General features: G+C 44.1%; 1 protein-coding gene across 1 annotated transcript in view; it reads right to left on the bottom strand.

Annotated features, from left to right (window-relative positions):
- The window catches only part of wnk2 (WNK lysine deficient protein kinase 2), a gene marked incomplete at both ends in the record, with an annotated part of 28,396 nt that extends 10,212 nt beyond the window's left edge, over positions 1–18,184 (bottom strand). The window contains 12 exons of the mRNA XM_079510727.1: positions 833–1,606; positions 1,781–1,831; positions 1,981–2,073; positions 3,629–3,733; positions 5,736–6,043; positions 7,218–7,488; positions 8,655–8,874; positions 10,322–10,410; positions 10,833–10,990; positions 12,312–12,532; positions 12,645–12,817; positions 17,492–18,184. Coding sequence (XP_079366853.1) covers positions 833–1,606; positions 1,781–1,831; positions 1,981–2,073; positions 3,629–3,733; positions 5,736–6,043; positions 7,218–7,488; positions 8,655–8,874; positions 10,322–10,410; positions 10,833–10,990; positions 12,312–12,532; positions 12,645–12,817; positions 17,492–18,184 — 3,156 coding nt within the window. The remainder of the gene's footprint in view (positions 1–832; positions 1,607–1,780; positions 1,832–1,980; positions 2,074–3,628; positions 3,734–5,735; positions 6,044–7,217; positions 7,489–8,654; positions 8,875–10,321; positions 10,411–10,832; positions 10,991–12,311; positions 12,533–12,644; positions 12,818–17,491) is intronic.
- Positions 18,185–19,283: the final 1,099 nt, after the last annotated feature.

The following is a 19,283-nucleotide window of genomic DNA, read 5'->3' as shown; positions in this document are numbered from 1 at the left end:
CTTGCTTACATGTATTTCATACCACTATGCCTGGTGATATTCTTTGTGCGTCAATACAAATAATTGAATGATTGATTTTCACAGTTTTTCTGTACAAATAATAATACTACAAACTAGAAAGTATGTTCCTCTGATTTGTGAGTTTTGGACTAAATCGGGAGTCTTAGCAACCTTACGGTTCAAGAGTTATAGGCCCAAAACGTGAAGTGGGCTGTTATCACCATCATGAGGAGATTTGGCCTACAGTACCGCTGGTAGTGTACTGTGCATGCAAAGTTTCCCGCCGATCGGTTCAGTGGTGCTTGTAGCATGTCGCACAAATTCGGAAGCTGCATTTATGATTTGTGGCATTTTGTTCAAAACGGGCCCACTCATGCAAACTTTGGAAGCCAATCTTTGCCAATCAGGATGGAATATGACAATCGTCATAACTATAGAGATAATTCCTTTGTTCTGCAACGTATCTGAGCTGAGCTGTCTGTGTCTTTTTTGTTTTGTCTTTGTCATAAAATGTAAAAATCAATACAAATATTATTGAAAAAAAACAAAACTATAGAGATAATGTGTACCGATTTGCATGAGGTATGAATAACATCTGTAGGAGTAATATCAGAAAATGTGTGAATAAATGGTTTCCTCTGCCATCAGTGTGTGAATGGGTGAATGTAATGCACAATCTGCAGTATGTAAAGCGCTTTGGATAAAAGCGTTATATAAATGCACCATTTACCATACAATATATATTTTAAATGAGTATTGCAATCTGGGAGATTGCAATCTACCTTTTGGGCACCCCTGCTATACATCATGGGGTTTTACAGTTTACACATACCTCTACAGGAGGCTCTGGTTGAGGGGGGCTGGATGCAGTTTCAGTGTCTAGCTTTTGTTGCGTTGTGATGAGGCTGGCACACTCAGGCGCCGGTACTGCTGTCTGGATGCCAGCAGACTGCAGAACAGGAGCTGAACTCAGGGCTGTGACAGGAGGGGCAGTGGCAGAGGCTACAGCTTGAACTTGAACTGGCAGAGTGGCTTGAACTTGTGATGAGACTGGACCTGGGACTGGGCATAATGGTTGAACTGGGACTGAAGATGTGTCTGTGCTTAGAGATAATGCTGCAGATGGGTCTAAAGGGGGACTTGACAGAGAGATGGTTTGAGTTTGGACTGGGTCTGAGGATGGGACTATCGCTGCTGTTGGAGCTTCAACCTGAATTGGACCTGGGACTTGAGAAAGCGTTGCAGCTTGTGCTGGGGCTAAGACTGGGACATGAGTTTGTATTGGGGCTGAGGCTATGGTCTGAATAGGGGCTTGGGTGTCAACTTGAATTGCCACTGACACGAACGTTGGAGCTGATGCTGATACTAGGGCTAAGGCCGATGCTGGGACAGAGGTAGAGGTGTAGGCTGGGGGTGGGGCTTGTGGTTTTGAAGGGGCCAGGGTTGTAGGAGCTGACGTTGCAGGTATGGTGAGGTCTAGGCAAGATACAGCTGTTTCTGAATCCACCTCGCTTCCCCAAACTGGGGTGGGGACAGCAGGCACGGCGGGATGAACTGGAGCCAAGACCTGAACATCTCCCATATTCCCCTTTGGAGTCGTTTGTACCTGGAAAACAATGTCATATATTACAATCTCTCATCAGCTTATGCATGATATGGTTTACTCCTATTGTATGTCATACAGAAAACAAGACAGAAACCAAGACAAAACAGCACCATCAAAGTAAAGATTTACCATGTCTAAGTTACCATTACAGTGAAAACTGAGTCAAATACTCACCTGGACAGGCTGCTCTGTGAAGTCCTGCTCGGGGTATGGACTGCGTTGTACCTGGGAAGGAGGCACGGTATTATGGATAGGGTGGAGGGTGCAGAAGTTGGGCTGTATTTCTTGGTGAGTATTTCTACATTGTGGTATTGATACTTTTACTTTAGTAAAAAGAAACGTGAGTACTTTTTACACCACTGAGTGCAACCTACCAGCGTGCTGTTCTGCAGGGGCTGGAGAGGGGGAGGGGCACTGGTTACATGCATGTCAGGAGGAGTCGCAGCAGGCTGGACACTAGATATCGGCTGCAAGAGGGAAGGAGGAAAAATGAGACGGAGAGCTCAAAAGAAAAGAAGAAGAGAGATCAAGCTGAAAGAATATATATTTGAACATTTTCACAGCATCTGCCTTGCTCTTATGTTAAACTATGTTGTGAGCTTGTAGATTGGTTATTTTTGGAATAGCTGTGGTATAAAATATGGCTTAAGTGGTTAACAGTTACACTCCATAATAGCCCACAGGCCCCACATTATCTGATAAGAGGTCTACGGGAACAGACAAGGAAGATATTTGGAACCAAAACCACAAATGAAACACAATCCACATCAAAGCTGATAACAGGCAAAGCACACAAATGCATACAGTAGAGAGGCTACCAATGAAATATTCACACCAGCGGATCATGCATGCATGCATGCACACACATAAGCATCATGCATGCATGCACACACATAAGCACGCATACACACACATGGATATACAGTTGGGTGCCACCGATATTAAAAAAATCCTTCTAAATCCTCCAGTTTTCTGAAATAAATATTTTCACGATTTTTCAAAAATAGCAGACCTACAAGCTCGTAGCGCGCCACTCGGTGGCGCGCTATGAGCTTGTAGATCTGCTATTTTTCAATAGCTAAATTATAACATAATGTTTAAAACACCAAAAGGGGTTCCCGCCCAAAATGGGTCCTTTTGCGCAGATCACGCAAACCTCAGCAAAAAGAAAAGGACAATATCGATGGCCTCCAACTGTAAGCACGCATACAAACACATGGATATACGGCGCATGAAGCAGGGAGCTCAGTAAGGGAACACTTCAGATTGTTTTATTCTTCTAAACTACTGTAAATAGTACATGAATATCAGAATAATTTAGATTTAGATAATGCTACATACTTGATGACAGAAACAATAAACTCATTTTTGCTTGATACTAAAGTGTTCTGTCATGTACTTTTGTTTTATTCTGTTTTTAACAGTTATGGTCCTGTTGACTTAGGTTCTGTGTATAGGATATCTGAGGATCTGAGTCTTTCAAATTGTGTGTGTGTGTGTGTGTGTGTGTGTGTGTGTGTGTGTGTGTGTGCGTGCGTGCGTGCGTGCGTGCGTGCGTGCGTGCGTGCGTGCGTGCGTGCGTGCGTGCGTGCGTGCGTGCGTGCGTGCCTTCTCAGCGAAGGGGATTGCTGGCTAATAAGTATCTCTGCAGTGTTGACTGCATTCAGCAGCTCGGTGGTGATGACTGAATGCCTACCATAAAAACTGCAGCAAGTCATTTTGGATTGCTTAACAGCCATTAAAGTATTTTGGTTTTGGCATAGAGCACTGACAGCCAAGCAGGACTGTGCTTATGCCCAGTCCAAAAATGCTGATAAATTCAAATAAACACAAAGTGTATACTCGATTTAGAGGCACAGATAGTCCAACTACATTGGTGTAGTTTTGCGAGGCTTCCGCAAGCCGGGTCACAAGAGTGTGTCGGCCAGGCTCCCATATTATCCTGTTGCATAATTCTGCTGCACTGCTTGTATCTACAGTATATATCTGCTACCGGAGGCTGACGTATAGTTGGATGCATACCTGCTCCTGGCTAGGCTGGGCCGCAAGCTGCATCTGTACGGCGGGGACCAGAGCTGGGAAGCTCTGCTGCACAGAGGGGGCCGGTGTCGCTGGAGCCGAGATGGTCTGTCAACAGAGAAGAGACCTCAGAAGCAGTACAGCAGCGGTGGGCAACTTTGACAATGGAGAGGGCCACTATATTTCAACACTCACTCCCTAGGCCTAGGGCCATATATTACGGTCGTTGCAAAAATAGCCGATCTACAAGTTCAAAACGCGTCGCGCTGCGACGCGTTTTGAGCTTGTAGATCGGCTATTTTTGCTATATTCGAATTGAAATCTTGAATTTTTGCTATTTTTTTATCAGAATCCTGAAAATTAACATTTTTATGTCATTTCAAATGCCTTTAATTATACTTGTGTTGAAGCATTGAGCTACTAATTTAGACTGAAGTAATTAAAGCGGGTCATGTTTGCATGTTGTGGAATTGTAATCAGCTGAAACCAATATTATATCAGAATTCTGACATTAACCTGAGGGCCGCATTAAGTGAAGGTGGGGGCCGCATGTGGCCCCCGGGCCGCCAGTTGCCCACCCCTGCAGTACAGTATATGTTGACCACAGTAACCCTGGCATCCCTGTTTTGCAAATGCTTAAAAAATAAGTCTTATTATACTATAACATTAATATGCAACCAAGGTTTTGTATTATATGGACAATCATCAGCAGAAAACAGAAGGCAGATAGTGATTCACTTATAGCAGTTGGCAGTGTTATATAACGAAGTTGAAATATTAACCCCCAACCTACAAATCATGTACAGCATTACTATTTTGTGCTATTAGACAGTAGCATAAGTAACCTATGCTCTGTTTTACACCCATCAAAGCCAGAAACTCCTAAAGAAAAATGGGACCATCTTGATTGTGGTTTAAGCAAGGGCAGAGTTCAGCTGCGTTGATTTTGTTGACATCATTCAAGATGTAGAAGAAGCGGAGCAAAGCATTTGGCAGAACCAGAAGAGGAAACCACCCCAGGCCCCTGAAGGTGCAACAGGCTGCCCGGGCAAAGGCTCCCATCTCTAACCTACCATTGGACCTGGTCTGTCCTCCATGCCATGTAGGCAGAACGGCGGTTTGCTGTCCAGGCGGGGGCTAAACAAGAGCGGCAGACTTCGACTCTGCTCGGTACGCTCGAGCGCAGAGGGGGCGAACTCGTCGACCTCCCAGTTGAGGTGTGTTGGGTGATGTGCTTCCCTTTCAGGGAAGTTGAGCGGGCTCGTCCTGCGGCTTACAATGTGGTGGAGGCATTGGTCAAGAAGAGCGAGGTCCCCGCTGCCATAATACAGACCCCTTGGGGACAAGGCGAGGGGAGACAGTGGGGCAGGATGTGGCGGTGAGGTCACCATTGGGGGCAAAGACACTGGACTGGTTAACACTAAGGGAGAGGGTGGAGACCTAAGGGACTTATAGATTGGAGAAGGCTGTGATGCCAGGGGAAGAGGTGGCATGTGTTTGTGTCCCAGAGAACCACCAGCATTAGTCCTGTCCCTCAGCAGGAGAGATGTACAGGCCTTGCAATGGTGGCGGGGCTGGGTGCCAAGTAGAGGGCTCAGACGCAGCTCTGACGGGCGTTTTAAGGGCAGGGAAAGGTGACCTGCGTTGGAATTACTTGCTAAATCATGATAGGAATGATGATGTTGATTATTGTGAGAGGACAAGAGAGGACGTTGGGGGTAATTATAATCTAGATTGTGAATTCGACGCACAGAGCTGTCGTAGCCACCTGTGCACCCTGGTGGAGACAGGTCCTGCTTGGAATAACTAATAGACTGAGGGTTCATGTTCGTAGTGAGAGAGTGGGTCCTACACCGCTGCATCTCAACCAAGGAGGCGCTTTCATGCCTTAAACACCCCGAGCTCTCGGTGACGAGAGAGGTTGCCTGAGATACAAGATATAAGGGCTCACTGGAGTGTCGCTGCTTGGGTACAATTTTGATGAAAGGAAAAAATATAAACATTGTGTTATTTTACAACATTTCTGACAGAAAATATGGCAAACAATGCGGGTGATTAATGGAGAAAATGTGACAATGAGAGAATAACATGCTACTGAGCAGTCACTCACAGTTTGAGACACGTACGGACCCTGGAGCAGATGTGCTGCAGGCTGTTGATAGGATCCCTGTTGTAGTTGACTGTTGGTTTGCTGGTACGCTCCCTGGTGCGGTTGTGTGGACGCTATTGAGTAGTTTTCTTGTGAAAGCTGTTCCGTGGGCTGCTGGTACAACCCTGGGGGTAGCTGAGGTTGGGGCTGAGCGGGAGGACTGTACATAATCTGAGCTGTGCAAATGGGCTCCGGAAGTGACTGGTAGGTGGCACTCAGCTGACCATTGAGATCAGCTGTCTGCAGGGCAGACCCCACTCCACCGTCAGCTGGAATGACAAGGAATAGAGCGGGGTGAATTCACCCACATGCCTTCAATTAGGAGCAGAGGGGAGATTAAGGAATGTGGATTATGACCTCACTGCAATTCAGAAACTGGATCATGACTCATACTGCAGCTGACTCATTGGTGTGATTCCCAATCTTACCCAAGTAAAACTGGGAAAGCATCTGTGTCATGTTATACTTTGGCAACATCTGTGACAAATCTTTGAATATAAATGTATAAACATTTTTAACTCAGATCTTTGCTTCTGGGGTCCCTGGGACATATTTTGAGATGGGGGTCTGTGGCCAAATACATATAATTTTGGGGGTCCTTGACATGAAAAGGTTTGAGCACCTATACATATAGCGATTTTGAGACAAGACTGTGTTTGAAACACACACAAATCTGATCCATGACTCCATTAACTGTACAATATGTACCAGTAAGATGCCTTAATATAGGTGACGGGCGACCGAAGGAGCACCTGGACATGTAAATTGGTGCGCACAGCGGGGGGGGGGGGGGGGGGGGGGGGGGTCTATTCGGACCTTTCTACTCTGCCACAATGTTATGCTGCCCACACGGGTAGATGCAAAAGATACAAAGATGCTAAGCTACTCAGAGTCACAGACACTGTATTTGTGGTCGTTAAGCAGCAGGAGGACGTTTAGCGACTAGCACTTTGACAGCAGGACCGTAACTTTCCCTTTCAGTTTCAAAAGTGACCAAAGCGATCTTTATAATCTTAATACTTAGGCACAAACCAACTATTTTCTAAGAACAATATTGATTTAACTAAGAGATTCGACGAGTTAGCTATATTTTATATACAGAGATTTAGAAGGAATAAGCAAAATCATGAGGCGACATTTTCTTGTTTAATGCACTACAGCACTCCGCTGTTTCTCCGTAGCAGCTCAGACTTTCTGGAGTGGGCGGTGGCTTATGTGTGTGTGTGTGCGTGTGTGTGTGTGTGTGTGTGTGTGTGTGTGTCAGTTTCTGGAGTGGGCGGTGGCTTGTATGTGTGTGTGTGTGTGTGTGTGTGTGTGTGTGTGTGTGTGTGTGTGTGTGTGTGTGTGTGTGTGTGTGCCTGTGACAGGCTTGAGTTAGCGTTACAGCGTCACTGCACGTTTGCATAGTAAGTGTGCGACCTTCGGTCGCAAACAGGCTCTCACATGTGGTAATCGTGGTGACTGACAGGGTGCTCAGCATGGTACACTGCTCGGCCTCCATCTCCTCACTGTCTGCCATGGCCAGGGTGACTCCCTGTGGTATTCCTGTGCCACTGGGCACCTGCAGAAGGTTCTGCTGGGTGCTCTTCACAGGCACCTCCCTGTCTCCTGACGGGAATGTCCGCACCCGCCTCCATTTAATGAGAGCCACACGGTCTCGGATGGACTTCCCAACTATCTTCATATCACTGTCCAGGAAAAAGCCGGAGTCCACCTGCAGGACACACGTGGGAGATGTTCAGTAGCATGAACTACGCTAGACAACTGAAAAGCAAGTAGATCATACAGCACATCAGTGAGTTTACTTGATTCCAGTGCACACACCACTAAAGATTACACCGTTTCCTAGAGGTCTGATGATAATTGGGTCAGTGACGCTCATAATCCACGAAGTTACATATTGTTGCTGTCAGACAGAATCACAGAAACCTCCATATTTCATCTTTTCATGTTTAAAAAATACCCTAAAAAATAATACCTGTAATTCATGCCCAATTTTATGCTTCTGCGGTATGACATTGCCATGAACAAGTAGTGAAAATTGCCCACAACGCCCTACGTTATATCACATCTAATCAAAGGGGCCAACTGTAGTGCTGTAAGGTAGTCTGTGTGGGGCAGCAGTGGCTCATGAGGTAGAGCGGCCTCTTGCATGTTAGTGTCATGTCCTTGAGCAAGACACTGAACCCCTAACTGCTCCTGATGAGTAGGGTTGGTGCCTTGCATTGTTTCTTCAGCCATCGGAGGGTGAATGTAGCCTACATGCACATTATAAAGTGCTTTGGATAAAGGCACTACTATATAAGTGCACCATTTACCATACAGAGATGGCTGTTATACCATGAGAAGGACAAGTTAAGCCTGATGTATACTTAGTTGTGTGCCGGTGACTCATACCAAATATAGCCTATCTACAGGCTGAGTGGTTGTAGATCAGCTATTTTTGGTGTGCAACACACCGCACAAGTATAAATCAGACATTACTTTTATTATCATAGCCAGCTGCTAGGGAAATGGTAGAACATAGCGTGCAGCAGAGCAGTCTGTCCAGCACAGCAAAAGTCAAGGTCACCAGAGAACAGTGTGGAGAACAGAGCATCTATTCATTGAGAGTTGAGACGCAAACAAAACCTGAAAAGTCCATGATTCATAATCTAGCTCATTTAGATTCACCAATTACAAATAGGAAATGGCACATCCATAGTTTAATAGTTTGTAATGGTACTGTAATTTAAATTAAAACAGTTGGACTTCAGTGCACTTTGCTTTACATTTGACTGATACTGATATAATACATATGACTGTGTATGTATAATAAAAACAATTTTTTAAACAACAACAACAACAATATTTGTACAATTACTGTCTCTCCTTGTGTACCATTTCTTGAGCTACGATCTCTGGAACCTCCTTCTCTATGTCAAAGGTGAACTCAATGGCCCCGGTATCCTTGTACTTTCCCTTCAGCTTTTTAGGATCTTCAACCCATAGCTTCAGAGCTATGGACGATTTATTCCCATCATCCTCTTCGGCCAGCTCCACCCTCACACCTGTGTCCTCTGCAAAGTAGGCATGGTTCAGGAGCTCCTTGATGGTGTACCTGCAGAAGATACACAAGCACACAATGGGGGATACGCTGCTGAACAGTACAAAGAGTACAGTGTCAGTAAAATAATTATGCCAACATACAGAACCATCAACAGTAGCAGAGCCAAATACTGGCACAAACGTCATACTTCTGTAACACAGAAACATAAACAACTAGATAAAGTGCCCCTCGGGGCACCGGTCTCCAACAGGGCAGGTCAGGTTGTGGCCTCCTGGTGGCGCTATAATAGGCCAATGTGAAAAGGGTGCCATTTCTTCTTACACCTTGGATGGCAATTGGATGATTTGAGGAATTTTGTTCCAAAAATGTGTTTTGCAAAAATCCACTTGGTTGGTGGCGCTATAACAGGCCAATGTGAAAAGGGTGGGATATATTCCTCAGCCTAGTAGGAAAGTGTGTGAAAGATTTCACGTAAATTGCACGCTGCATTCATGATTTGAGGCGTTTTGTTCAAAACGGGCCAATCCTGCAAACTTTGAAAGCCAATGTTAGCCAATTAGGATGGAATATGAAATATCGGACAGATCCGAGTTTTGGACAGAATCTGAGTAATAGCAAAATAAATGTTTTTCAAAAGTCGGCCTCCTGATGGCGCTATAACATAGCCTGGGTAAACCCACTCCCCCTGCTGGACAACATTTCATTCTGCCAGGAGGGTAATCTGGCGAGGGGGGAGGGGTTTACCCAGGCTAGCTATAACAGGCCATTCTGGACAATTTTGGGCAGAGGTTCATCGTTGGCATCCAGGGAGTGTGTGTGCAAAATTTGGCATCGACCAGGTTAGCGGTGCCGGATATTAGCTGATAACACACGGACGGACACACACACACACACACACGGACGGAGTGCAAAACATACTCTCTCCCCATGCCTTCGGCCTGGTGTAGACCAGGGGTTCTCAACGTTTTTGGCCGGGGACCCCCGAAAATGCTTTGGCAACGTCTCGGGACCCCCGCCCCGCCCCCTCCCGACCCCCAATATAAATTGACTGCTACAATAACCTTAAACCATTTTGGGCGGGAACCCCTTTTGGTGTTTTAAGCATTGTTATAATTTAGCTATTTAAAAATAGCAGATCTACAAGCTCATAGCGCAGTGGCGCGCTACGAGCTTGTAGGTCTGCTATTTTAGAAAAATCGTGAAAAAAAAAAATAATAATTTGGCGACTCCCCGAGGGGTCGCGACCCACGGGTTGAGAACCCCTGGTGTAGACAACAATGGAAACTCTCTTGTCAGGGGCAACCTCTGTCTAAATACGAGTAAATAAGAGGCCCCTGACCTTTAAAACTTGATTTATGCTATGGCAACAAGATGTCGTGACACTTTTTTCATTTGAAAATATACATTTCCATCATACGACACTTTGAATTCGAGGCAAAAATCTGGCCTGGGGATATGACTGTCTCCAAGACCCAGTTATAGGGCCTGATCCACTCACCTTTCCTCCCGTTTGTGACATATACACTCGCCAATGGTTTCCTTAATCTCTGGGTCGCTAACTTTACAGAAACTGGCAGGTTTCACTCCCTGGAGATGAAAGGCAAAAAACAAAGACAAGCTACAAATGCAAACGTGTCAAAACAGCCACCCTCAGCTTGTGACCTGCATTCCTTGTTAAAGAAACAGCATTGTTTTGTGGTAAGACAAACTGATAAGGACAGACTTCCCATACAGTGCTGTTTATATTACTTGCAAAGATCTCCAGAACAATGACAATATTGTGCTACGAGGGAGTCTCTATGATAAATGCTGGGTTTAAATAAATGATCTTGTCTACCGTAGTCTTATACACCAATAGTTAAAATGCACTTGCTTGTATAGTGTGATAATTTATACAAAAGTAATCATACAAAACGACGAATGCATGCTGAAGAACATTTGACATTTGAGACATTTGATTTTCCTCCAGCATGGCCCCAAGCCAGTAACTGTAATGCACATATACTCACGCTGGTGACTTTGCGGTAGATCTGAGCAGCATTTTGACACTCCGAATAGGGATACTCTGAGGTCGCCATCTCAAGCATGCACATCCCAAAGGCATAGACATCCACTGCCTCATCGTAGTGCTCCTCGTACATCTCTGGAGCCATGAACTCTGGGGTGCCTGCATGGGGAATAGTCAACAGAGGATCACATTATGCCAGTGGGTGTCAAACTTTTTCATTTCACTGACACAGACCACCATAACTCTCAGAGTTTCAGACCTCTAAGCCAAGGGTCCATTTGGAACTCCCTCAAAGAACCCTGGGCTTGAGGGTCTCTGCCCTGGACCAGTTGGAGAATCTTACCACTGCATTAGCTCTGGTCCATAGCCCTAATGCTTCATTCTGCCTTGCATTAATGGCTTCTAGCTCTCAAATGAAACACAGACCAGCCTCTCCTCTGTAGTGAAAATCTAAAGAACGTTTTACCTACTCACCAATACAAAGACGGATTGTGTCATTAGAAGGACGCACTCTGAGCCCCCCACCACGCGTATAAAATGCACTCTAGAGAAAACCTCATAGACAAGATTTTTCTGTCCAGTGGAAAAAATCCCTTTCTGGCCAAAAAGTGCATTTTATACACGTGGTGGTGGGCTCAGGGTGCATCCACCCAAGGAAAGTAAGCTTTCTTTTTTTTTTGGTGGCTTTCGCCTTTATTTTATATTTTTTATGGAGAGACAGACAGTAGGCCGACAGGAAATGGGGAGAGAGATGGGGGGAAGACATGCAGTAAAGGCTGTCGGGGCCTGGGCCATGGCTCAGTGGTCCAGGCACCTTGGCTGGTAATCCAGTCTGGCAGTGTGCCGCGGGTTCGACTCCCGATCCCGACGGCCTTTACTGCATGTCTTCCCCCATCTCTCTCCCCATTTCCTGTCAGCCTACTGTCTGTCCCTCCATAAAATATATTAAAATAAAGGTGAAAGCCACAAAAAAAAAACATTTAAAAAAAAAAAAGTAAAGGCGGGATCGGGAGTCTAACCCTCAGCACACTGCCAGACTGGATTACCAGCCAAAGTGCCTGGACCACTGAGCCATGGCGGCCCAGGCCCGGAAAGTAAGCTTTCTAATGACACAACCCGTCTTTGTATTGGTGAGTAGGTAAAACGTTCTTTAGATTTTCACTACAGAGGAGAGCCTGGTCTGCGTTTCATTTGAAAGCTAGAAGCCATCGGTCCCATAGCCTTAATGCAAAGCAGAATTAAGCATTAGGGCTATGGACCAGAGTTACCACTGCATTATATAGTCATAAATGATTATGAAGATTCAAACACAGATAGTAGCAGAGGCAGGAATTTCAGTAATTGATTTTGGAGTCAGTGCTTGGTCAGAACTAAATGTGCAGAAGCATTATTCAGTTTACAAATGTATACAGTGTAAACAAGCATCACATTGTTTGCATTCTAACCACAAATAGATCAGATTACCAACCGAGAAACTAACCAATGACACTTTTAGCGAAGGAGGTCCTCTTTAGCGTGGCCAGTCCCAGATCTCCTATTTTCACAGAACCTGTTGGGCCTGTGATGAAGATATTGTCACACTTCAGGTCTCTGTGGATGATTGGTGGCGTCCTCGTGTGGAGGAAGTGAAGGCCTTTTAGAATCTGTCTGCACCAGCTTCTAAGAACCTTTGGCTTCATCACCTTAAAGCGCTTCAGATACCTGTTAGGAAGACAGAAGGCCAACACGACCTCTTGAGAATCACCATGGTTTCACGTGGAATGTTTGCTTTGACTAAAGATGTCCTGTAACACAGATGCAAATGTTGACTCACGTCTTTAGTGTCCCTGAGGTCATCAGCTCTGTCACCAGAACAATACACTTCTTCCCTTTCACTGGTGATTCCCAGAAGTCATAAAAGCGCACAATGTTGGGATGCTGGAGGGCCTTCAACATATCCGCCTCTTCTTTGAACCTTTGTCTTTCTGCTTTAGTCAATTTTCGTTCCTGTGGAAGTGGGGGGTAAATGTATTTAGCACAAACACTCATTTGGCCTTGTCTCAGAGCTTTACAGAAGATATGCTTGGGCAATCTGTTTAAGTTAAACAAGAGGGTTTGTAGTGGGAGTATTCGTTAATGCTTTCTCATAGGGATGTGCGTGACTGCCAAAATCAAGGTTGATTATTCTACTGCTATTAATAACAATATACTTTTTTGTTGTTGTTTTTTTTTTGTTTTTTGTAATCAACAGTGAATTTATTCTTGTATATGCTACTAAGCCTAGCCTTGCAACAAACAAAAAAATGCATAGTTAAATAAGAAAATAATATTTTTTAATAATCAATCTTTATCATCAAAAACGAATAATCGATTATTCTGACCCATCCATACTTTCTCACAATGTTTCTCTTCTCGAACCACATGAATCCTAGCATCCCTATTGTGGGAATGCCATGGTAGAAAAGAAATACAGTATATTTTCGGAGAGAGAGATGTAAGTCTATTTTGATAAGAACATCTGTGTCAGTTTCACTGGCCTCCAACTAACAGTCCACCATGCTCTTCATTGTCCCGTTGGGCCCATGTGTTGCAGAGGTAGAGCTCTGTCAGACCTGCCTGTCACTGTACTGTATGTTTGGAGTGACTACAAACAAACGTGGTATTTTGAGTGAGTGAAGCATAGGGGCCTCTGTACTTATCTTCTACCTGCTGTGTATTAAACATAAAGCACTGTAACACCCAGGGTTCCATTTTTAAAAGATAAAACTGAGGACATTTTCTTAACCTATATACTTCGTTGTATGACAAATAGACGCTTTGTGAGCTAGGTCTGTAATTTTTTATACAAAGAATTTACACATTTTGAAATTTTGCTGAAAATATGGATGTCAGGGTTAACGAAACGTTGTTTTATATCAAATTGTTCGATTGTGATGTTATCAAACGTATCAGACAGATTACATTTCCTAAAAATGAAATACATGTTCTGAATTCAGTCTGACCAGAAGGTCAAACATATCCCCACCACCGGGCATGACTAGAAGGGTGAATATCAAAAATAGGTCTGGTCCCCTGGGAAAATCAATCCCTGGTAAAACATTTGTGTGAAGTTACATAACATTTTCAGGAAGAAAGGGAATAAATGTGATGGTTGTAGGTTGTAGAAAATGAACAATAAACACCATTATCAACAAAGGGAAAAGGAACAAGGTGGTGAAAATTACAGAAAGATCATCATAAAATGGATATTTCCATGATCTAGTATGTTATATTGTGTCATGTTATATCAACAATACTATTTCATTTTATTTGCTATAGACTTAAATCATGAATTGGGACTGTAAGTCTTCACTCTCTGGGTGTACGGTCTGGGTGAATGTGCACATGCTGGATCAATATTTTTGCCCCCACTGAACTGTTGTATAAATAGTAGAACAGCTGACATTTTTGTTTCTCTTTGGTCAGCTCGTCAGATACGGCCCATAGGTCTGACACTAAGGAATGCCACTTAACCTCCTGATTTTGTCTTCCTTCCTCTCTAGTCAGTAATGAGTATATATGTACATTGATGTGCAGTCCCTAGCATTGATTATTGAAGAATGCTGCAGAGTCATGTTTCGATCACAGCCCATAGTGACCTATGCAGTGTATAGTATACCCTGCCTTCAGTGCCTTGCATCTTAGATTACGGGTAGTATTGCTAAGCATACACCATCTCTCAATCTAACTACCACGACCATCCTTATTCTTCATGGAAGGTGGCTTTTATTTTATTAGGTGGCTTTTATTTGACTAACACTATGCTCCTATGCTAACTTGCTAAGAGGTGAGGTAAGAACACAAGGGAGATTGTGAGCTGACAGAAATCCTTATCCAACCAGGGTGTGGCATTTACGGTATAGCATCGGCTTCAACATGATCGCAAAATTAATAATAGTTAAAAAAAACGAGGCAACAAAAGAAATGTACAGCATTGGTCTAATGGATTGGTTAGACTGTCCATGGACTATCAGGAACTTGGTAGTGTGCAGTGTATCAGATACTGGGTCTATTTCTTTTATCCTCAGCTGAACCTACCCTTTCCCCCCTCCTTCATTCTCTCCTTTTCCTCTCCAACTATCTCTGCTGCAGAAGGCTTGCATCAGCACAATACACTCTCTCCAGTCACATCTGCTTGGTAATACCACAGGGGGATATATTCCCATTTAGTATTCCTAACAATACTGCCTAAGACAGTCCAAATAATATGTAAACCTGTCAAATAAAAAGGTCTACATTAAACTGATCCAAAGCATTCTCTGCAGCGACTGAATTTTGCAGTGTCATTCACTAATATCAAACACTACAAACAGCAGAGCAGATGTTTGAGCAGCATAATGTGCACAAAGAGTAGTCAAATTGACTGTTTGCTCACAACATCAGTCATCATCTTCTCTCTTGTAAATCTTAATTAACCCATCCACGTCCAGCAAAATCTTCAGTGGTAAATTAACTCTGAGTATTGAAATGTAACCAAATAGTCCCATAATAAGGGTCCATTTGGTTAGCTACATTTGAGTTATGGATAAATGAACACAGGAATTTATTGTGTCCATTTTCTACTGGCGTTACACTCATCTCACTTATCTAAACACAGTGATAAATAAATGCACGCAGACAATAAATAAAGGCTGTATTTTCATTGTAGAGGGACTTTGGCACAGAGGCGATGGAGGGGAAGGTCTCACCTCAGGGGATGGACTAAAGGATCTCCTAGGAACCAAGCCCACAACAATTCAAGTTCTACTGCATCACAGTGCTAAACCGCTACGAACCAGGAAATGTGCCGATCTTTAATTCTACCATTTGGCTGGTCTGAAACATTCTTCATTCTTATCTGTCTCAGTGTGTGACAATGATGTACTGTATTAAAATTTGTGGGTTAGGATTAGTGTTAGCCCCACCCAGAGCCATCTAATAGAAGAGTTGCGATATTGAAGGGGCAGAAAACAGCCCGGTCACGTGGTTCTTGTACTCGCGCGAGCCCATAGACTCCAATGCATTCCGTAAACTTCCGGTTATCCCCATGCTCAATAGAAGTCTATGTAGAAGAGCTGCCATTGGACTGGCCCCATGAAGTGAACGGAGTTTGCGTAACTCTGTTATACTCTATGGCTCTGGCCCCACCCAACCCTGTGTGAGAGGTTTCACCAACAAACACAATGCCATGCTATTCAAAGGTGACGCCAAATTGTAGACATCTAGATTCTCAGACAGACTCAACAGTCAACAATCTTGAGGTGGTTGCAGTTTTGAGGTGCACTGTAGTTAATTTAAGTTGTTAAGTAAGCACAATGAAATAGTGGTTTAGGCTATATTATCTATAGGCCTATCTATTGTGCCATCCCATGCCATATAATCATTTTCACAGCACAGGGTCAGCCATTTGCAGCAGCAGAACGGGTATAGAGGACCTGGGTTCAGAATTTTGCTGAAGGATGCTTTGGCAATAAATGACCAATGTGCTTCAGGGACTGACCCTGGCATATTTTGGTTACAGTAAGGGGCTAAGGGCCCTCTTAACACACAACTCCTACTTTTCACTAGTTAAATACTGCTTTATTTTAATGACATAGAACTACTGCTGTGGAAAAAATGTAGAAAAAAAGAAAAAAAACACATACCAGTATTTAAACAACCAACAACAACTACTAAAACTACTACTAAGCTAACTCCTGGGTTATGCTAGTCTGTATCACATGGGTAGAATATCAGTGAGACTAAGCATTAAAGCATTACCACAAGCACACAGATTATATAGTGAAATAATAAACTGCATGGCTCTTGTGATTTCTCCGGAACATGCTGCTACACTTAAAACCAACAATCCCCAACTTTTTACCAATTTGGTAAATTTGAATTTAGCAACCAAAAAGAATGGTGATTATTGTATGAGTATGTGAGTTTTAGCTGACAATAACACATACATTAAGTATTTATAGGGAGGATGGCTTTGCATGTTTGCAATGCACGCATTTACCTTTAAAGCAATTCAACTAGCAATTCAAGTAGACAAGTTATAGGAAACTGTTTCATCCCCATACTGTCTATAAACGCATTTTAGCAAACAAGCAAATTTGTAAAATGCAGTGGATATAACATTCAGTGGATTATGAGGGGGAACGCTATAAGATTTGGATAGATACAAACTAACAGTTCACTCCTTCCCTTCAGTTTCCATAACCTTCTGTATTCTCACTCTCCCACAGGAAAAATGTGTTTTGTTTTGTTTAGTGTTGTGGTAACACTAACCCCCCACTGCAAAGAGGGCAAGTGTACTGATAATACGTGGACCAGCATAGATAGACCTACTCTGAAACTTCAGAGATATAGGCTAGGGCCGCTAGTTCAGTTGTGTACTTGTGTTGTGTATTATATGGCTTATTTTATTTGGCTGCACAGTCTGAAAGACATGCCAACAAAAAGTAGACATGTAGGCTATAGAGTCTGTGACTCTGTGACTGTGACAACTGGACAGTGTCCTTATCAACATATAGCATCTCCCCTCTGTCTTCATAGTGTGTATAGGCTATAGGCCTTTGTGCATCAAGGCTACTGGCACTGGGTGTATGTATGAGGGTTGTATGCATACATATCGGCATCCTGATGGACTTTGTATTAGTTTATTTGCATTTAACCCACCTGCAGTTCACACCATGCTACTTCGACCCACGTGTCGGTGTCAAGACCTTTATAGACAGTTTTAAAAGACCCTCTTCCGAGCTCAATGTCAAACTTGAGAAAGCGACCATCAGGGGAGGTGGACACCGCCTTCATCCCTGCCTCCTCCTCGTTCTCATCACTTCCAGCCTTCCCGGTGACATCAGACGACGGTCCATCCGTCTTGTGCTCTGTTTCTGTGCACCTGTCTTTCTCCTCATCCGCGCTCACGCTCTCCGTGGCGCTGTCTTTCTCTTTCAGATTCAGCCCCGCTTCGCTGTCCGTGCTCGAGTTCTCCCGAAAGACATCCCCGAGAGCCCGGGACCGGGTTCGATCCACGATCGTGCGCAGGTGAATGCTGACCACGGTGGGGCTACTGTTATTATCGTTGACGCACTCTGGGCTGTCCATAGGTTGGTCATCCGCGTCCGAAAACCACAAACTTCGGCGGATAAACCGTCGCCGGACCATCCCTTGGTAATCACCCGAGGCGAAGGGTCCGGCGCTGGGATCGCTGGCTCCTCGTAGGGTTGCATTTTCTATCATAATGTTATGATCTGCCCCGTTCTCATAGATAGGCCTGCATGCGCTCGCTTTGAGCTCTAGACTATTAGGTACCGATGAAAATGTGGATCCCAGTGGTGGATCTGAACCCGAGTCCTCTCCCGAATCCATCCCCCGTAAATGCTTAGACACTCACCGGTGACATTCTTCAGAGAAGACGATCAACATCCCCTCCCACAATAGGAGGAGAGCGTGCTGCCTACCTGCAACACTCACATGCGATGACGCACTTTGCCAGCATGGATAGCAGGCCTTGTTAAGCAGTCGCGCTGATTATTATGTTAAGGACATCTCAAATTACAAAACACCTTTTAGACGGGCACATGGGTCGTTCCTTGATCCCTGTTACGCGTCAATCCACTTGGCTGCAGCGCGCAGCGCGGTGCTATTCAAGATGGTCTCGAATCGATGTCATTGCCACTTTAACCTATACGCCTATATGACACACACTGTTTACTAGGTTCCATGAGAATGTGATGCGTTTCGCAGACCAACCTGCAAACAGGATGTTTACTAATCCCTCATAACGTTGATCACGGGACTGCCAAATGCGCAGCTGCCATCCGATGTAAGCATTATTCCATCCAGTCTCTGGTGAATGTAAAAAAAGAAAAGAGAATCAACTCTGAGTCTGAGATGTGTGACCTCCATATTCCTGCATCGTTCTTTTAACTATAGCTTCAGCCTGTCTGCCTCTACTTTGTTCTGTTGAGCGTTGTCCTGCTGCAACTGAAGCTTATCAGATTATTGTGCTCACTGCGGCACAGAGACTTCAGTGTGGACTCTGGATGAGGCTGAGCAGCACAGCCTGCACAGGGCATCTCTCCAATGTTGTCTTCCTCAAATCAAATGTCACTTATTAGTGTGGTTGCCTATGGGCAACCATACTATTGTTTCCCTTACCTTTTCTTTCTTTCTTTGTTTTCTTTCTGTATAAACTTTATTTTGACGTGCTACTCCTCCCACAGTTTTTGCCGCACACACTTGAGCCATATGTCAAAACGACCGGCTTCATCGGGAATAGTGTGCTATCTCCTTGCTAAGACATCCGTTGTATAGTTTAATTGATATTAATTAATTAGTGGATTAAATTTCCCCATTGACATGAATGGGAAAATGCAAAAACTCACATTCAAGTATTTTTTCCTCTGAGTCCGTTGTGGCTACAGTTACAACACTTGGGGGGAAGGTTCATAATAATTACTAAAAT

The sequence above is a fragment of the Electrona antarctica genome, assembly GCF_951216825.1.
Source record: "Electrona antarctica genome assembly, chromosome: 9".
In the NCBI taxonomy this organism is placed as follows: domain Eukaryota; kingdom Metazoa; phylum Chordata; class Actinopteri; order Myctophiformes; family Myctophidae; genus Electrona; species Electrona antarctica.
This window is presented reverse-complemented; position numbering and strand designations above follow the sequence as displayed.